Source organism: Psammomys obesus, unplaced genomic scaffold (assembly GCF_907164565.1).
Source record: "Psammomys obesus unplaced genomic scaffold, mPsaObe1.curated_primary_1811, whole genome shotgun sequence".
Lineage (NCBI taxonomy): Eukaryota > Metazoa > Chordata > Mammalia > Rodentia > Muridae > Psammomys > Psammomys obesus.
The window spans coordinates 2,317,231-2,320,225 of record NW_026585698.1 but is presented as its reverse complement, the minus strand read 5'-3'; the positions used below and the strand labels follow the sequence as shown (position 1 = coordinate 2,320,225).

The 2,995-nt window shown below is 48.6% G+C and overlaps 1 protein-coding gene across 2 annotated transcripts in view; it reads left to right on the top strand.

The window, feature by feature from the left end:
* Positions 1 to 2,910: 2,910 nt before the first annotated feature.
* Positions 2,911 to 2,995, top strand: part of Stox1 (storkhead box 1) — a 43,414-nt gene continuing 43,329 nt past the window's right edge. For both annotated transcript variants that reach the window (XM_055598888.1, XM_055598889.1), the window contains exon 1: positions 2,911 to 2,993. In XM_055598888.1, coding sequence (XP_055454863.1) covers positions 2,911 to 2,993 — 83 coding nt within the window. The remainder of the gene's footprint in view (positions 2,994 to 2,995) is intronic.

The following is a 2,995-nucleotide window of genomic DNA, read 5'->3' as shown; positions in this document are numbered from 1 at the left end:
GGGAACGGAACCAAGGGCTCGTGAACACAGGGCAGTCACTGTACATTGGATCTCGACCCCCATTTACCTTTTTTTAGGTTTGTTTTTATTATTTTAATTATGTGTATGCATATTTGTGTGTATGTGTAGGCTGCACAAGTGCAGGTGAACGGGAAGATGTTGGAAACCCTCCATCACCTGTCCTCACAGACGATCTCCCTAAACCTGTTGAGGTTCTGTTTGTCTATGAGTATTGAATAATACTACTACTATCGGAGGATTAATTTTTCAGATAAAATTGTATCACAGGGGGCTGGAGAGATGGCTCAGTGGTTAAGAGCGCTCACTGCTCTTCCAAAGGACCCGGGTTCAATTCCCACATGGCAGTATAGACAGTGCCCATTCCAAGGGATCGGACACCTTCACACTAACACACATAAAGTTAAGTAAATAAAAATAAATAAATAAATAAATCACAGGATATATATATATATATATATATATATATATATATATATATACATACATACATACACACACACAACATGGTTCTAAGCACAAAGTAAACTGAAAGCTTCAGGATGAAATTGTCATTACCCTGATTCTGGGAGACACCATAGGCGATGCTGGAGATCCGAGACTCAAGCCCAGGAGAATTTTGGGCTGGGCATGGTGGCCTTTAATCTCAGCACTCAGGATCAGGAACAGAGACTGGAAGCCATATGTCTGTGAGCACCAAGCTAGCCTGGTCGAGGTAGTGACTTGCAGGCCAACCAAGGCTGCCTGGTGAGGACCCCTCTCCAAAAAGAATTTCTAGCTTTCCAAGCATTAGGCACACAGTTACGTGACTTCCGTCTAGCAAGTGAAGGCCATGATAAGAATCAGAGGAGAAATTGCTTCTCTGTGCGACTGCTCAGACTGAGGGCCAACGTTTGTCCTCCCTGCAGTGTCTGTCCGGCTCAGGGTTCAGATGGGAAATACTTATGTCAACTTCACGTTTGTCTGAACTGCAGACTAAGCCATTTATCTTACAGAAGCCGGACTTGGTAGTTGTTTGGTTCCATTTCTTACCACCATGTGACTGGGAAATACTTTTTTTTTTTTTTAAACAAATCAAATGCCTTTCTTTTCACTCCTTCGGTAGCATGTGAGAAATGACAGTGACGCCTGGCAACCGGCTCCGTGTCTTTGTCCCATTGAGAAGCTGGAATTTCAAAATACCTGATGAGTCTTCTCCCCAAGTGAGGGACATGGCGGCTAGCCCAGTCTGTGACCTAGAAGGCAGCACCGGGTTAGTAGCTACTTGCCTGATCCCTAGTCTAGAGCTAACACTTCTGTTTGCCTGTGTAAAGGTGGGAAATACAGGAGGGCGGCTGGGGAGACAGCTCAGTGGGTAAAAGCTCGAGTTTGAATCCCTGAAATCCATGCAAATCAAGGAAGAACAGCACAGAATATATAGGATGTAATCTGTAATAGCCTGTAGTCCCAGCAGTCCTGTGGTGAGACGGGAGGTGGAGACAGGAGGCTCCTGGGAGCTCTTGGCTCAGCACCCACACACCTGCACTCAAATATGAACATTTGCATGCACGCATGCACGTATGCATGTACACTATAGATATAATAGTATTGTATCTAAGATGCTTGGGGCCAGAATTCACAGTTTTTTCAGATGCTGGCATACTTGGATATATTAATGAGCCATGCTGGAGATGGGTCCCAAAGTCTAAACACACAATTCACTTAACTCATATTCGTGCCCCTTACAGCCTGAACTCAATCGTGGTGTTTGTTTTTGTTTTTGTTTTTGTTGAAACAGTTTCTCTGTGTAGCGTTGGCTATCCTGGACTCCCTTTGTAGACCAGACTGGCCTTGAACTCACAGAGATCCACCCACCTCTGCCTCCCTGAGTGCTGGGATTATAGGCATGTGCCACCATGCCTGCCTAAGTGTGGTATTTTTCACTTGTGAAATTAAAAACAAAACAAAACATTCAGCTCTTAGAGAATCTGGGATTTGAGGATTAGAGCTATCAATCTGCAACAGATTGCACAGAGTTGTGGAACTGGGCCATTGTTATCAATACCATCTGTGATTCCTAGTGTGTTTACTATGGACAGGGGTTTGAATTATCTTGTTATTGTAGTTATAAAGGTTAGGAGTTGTGGCACAAGCAAGAAAATCATGAGTCTGAGGCCAGCCTGGGCGACAAAGGAATCTCTGTTTCTCTCTCTCTCTCTCTTCCTCTCCTCCGATTATTATATCGATATTGATAATTGATAGGGATGTGTGAAGTCTGAAATGACACTGAGGTCTTGCCGAAGCACCTTCCCCTTTAGAGCACTGAGTTTCGGTTGTAAGGCCAATAGGTCATTTTCCTCAGGGGCCAGGGCCTCAATTCCAGCCCAGGCTGTTTGTCCTTATCGCTCTGAGAAGGCGGCCACAGTCTGCAGGGGCAGATCATGGCCTTTCTTAGTTCACCCTTTGGGGCTCCTGGGACCGGTTGGAGTACCAACTCAGAATTCCTAGATCTTTATCAGGGCGGGGTCCCAAGACTGCGCTACAGCACTCTCCAACACTGCTTTCCTCAAACTTCTCAAAAGAATGGGATATACCAGGGGAAGAGACAGACTCAGAACTCCAGAAAGTTGAGAGGGCCCTCAGGGTACTCTGCCGCAGGATGAGGAGCCTGGCCAGATCCAAGACCGCAGAAGCGGGACAACTGGCCTGATAGGTCAGGAGCGGAGCCGAGGAGCAAACGTGGGTCACCTCCCAAGCGCAAGCTGGGTCCTCCCGGCTCTGCGGGTGGGCGACGCCCTGGCTCTTCTGGTTGCTGCGGAGACGTGGGAGTGATAGCGACGCCCCGCCCCGCCCCGCCGGCAGCCGGCTCCCGGGGCCGCAGGCGCGGGCGCAGTGAGCGCAGGTCCCGGCGGCATGGCGCGTCCGGTGCAGCTGGCGCCGGGCTCGCTGGCGCTGGTGCTGCGGCCGCGCGAGGCCGGGCAGGCGGCGGGTCAGCCGG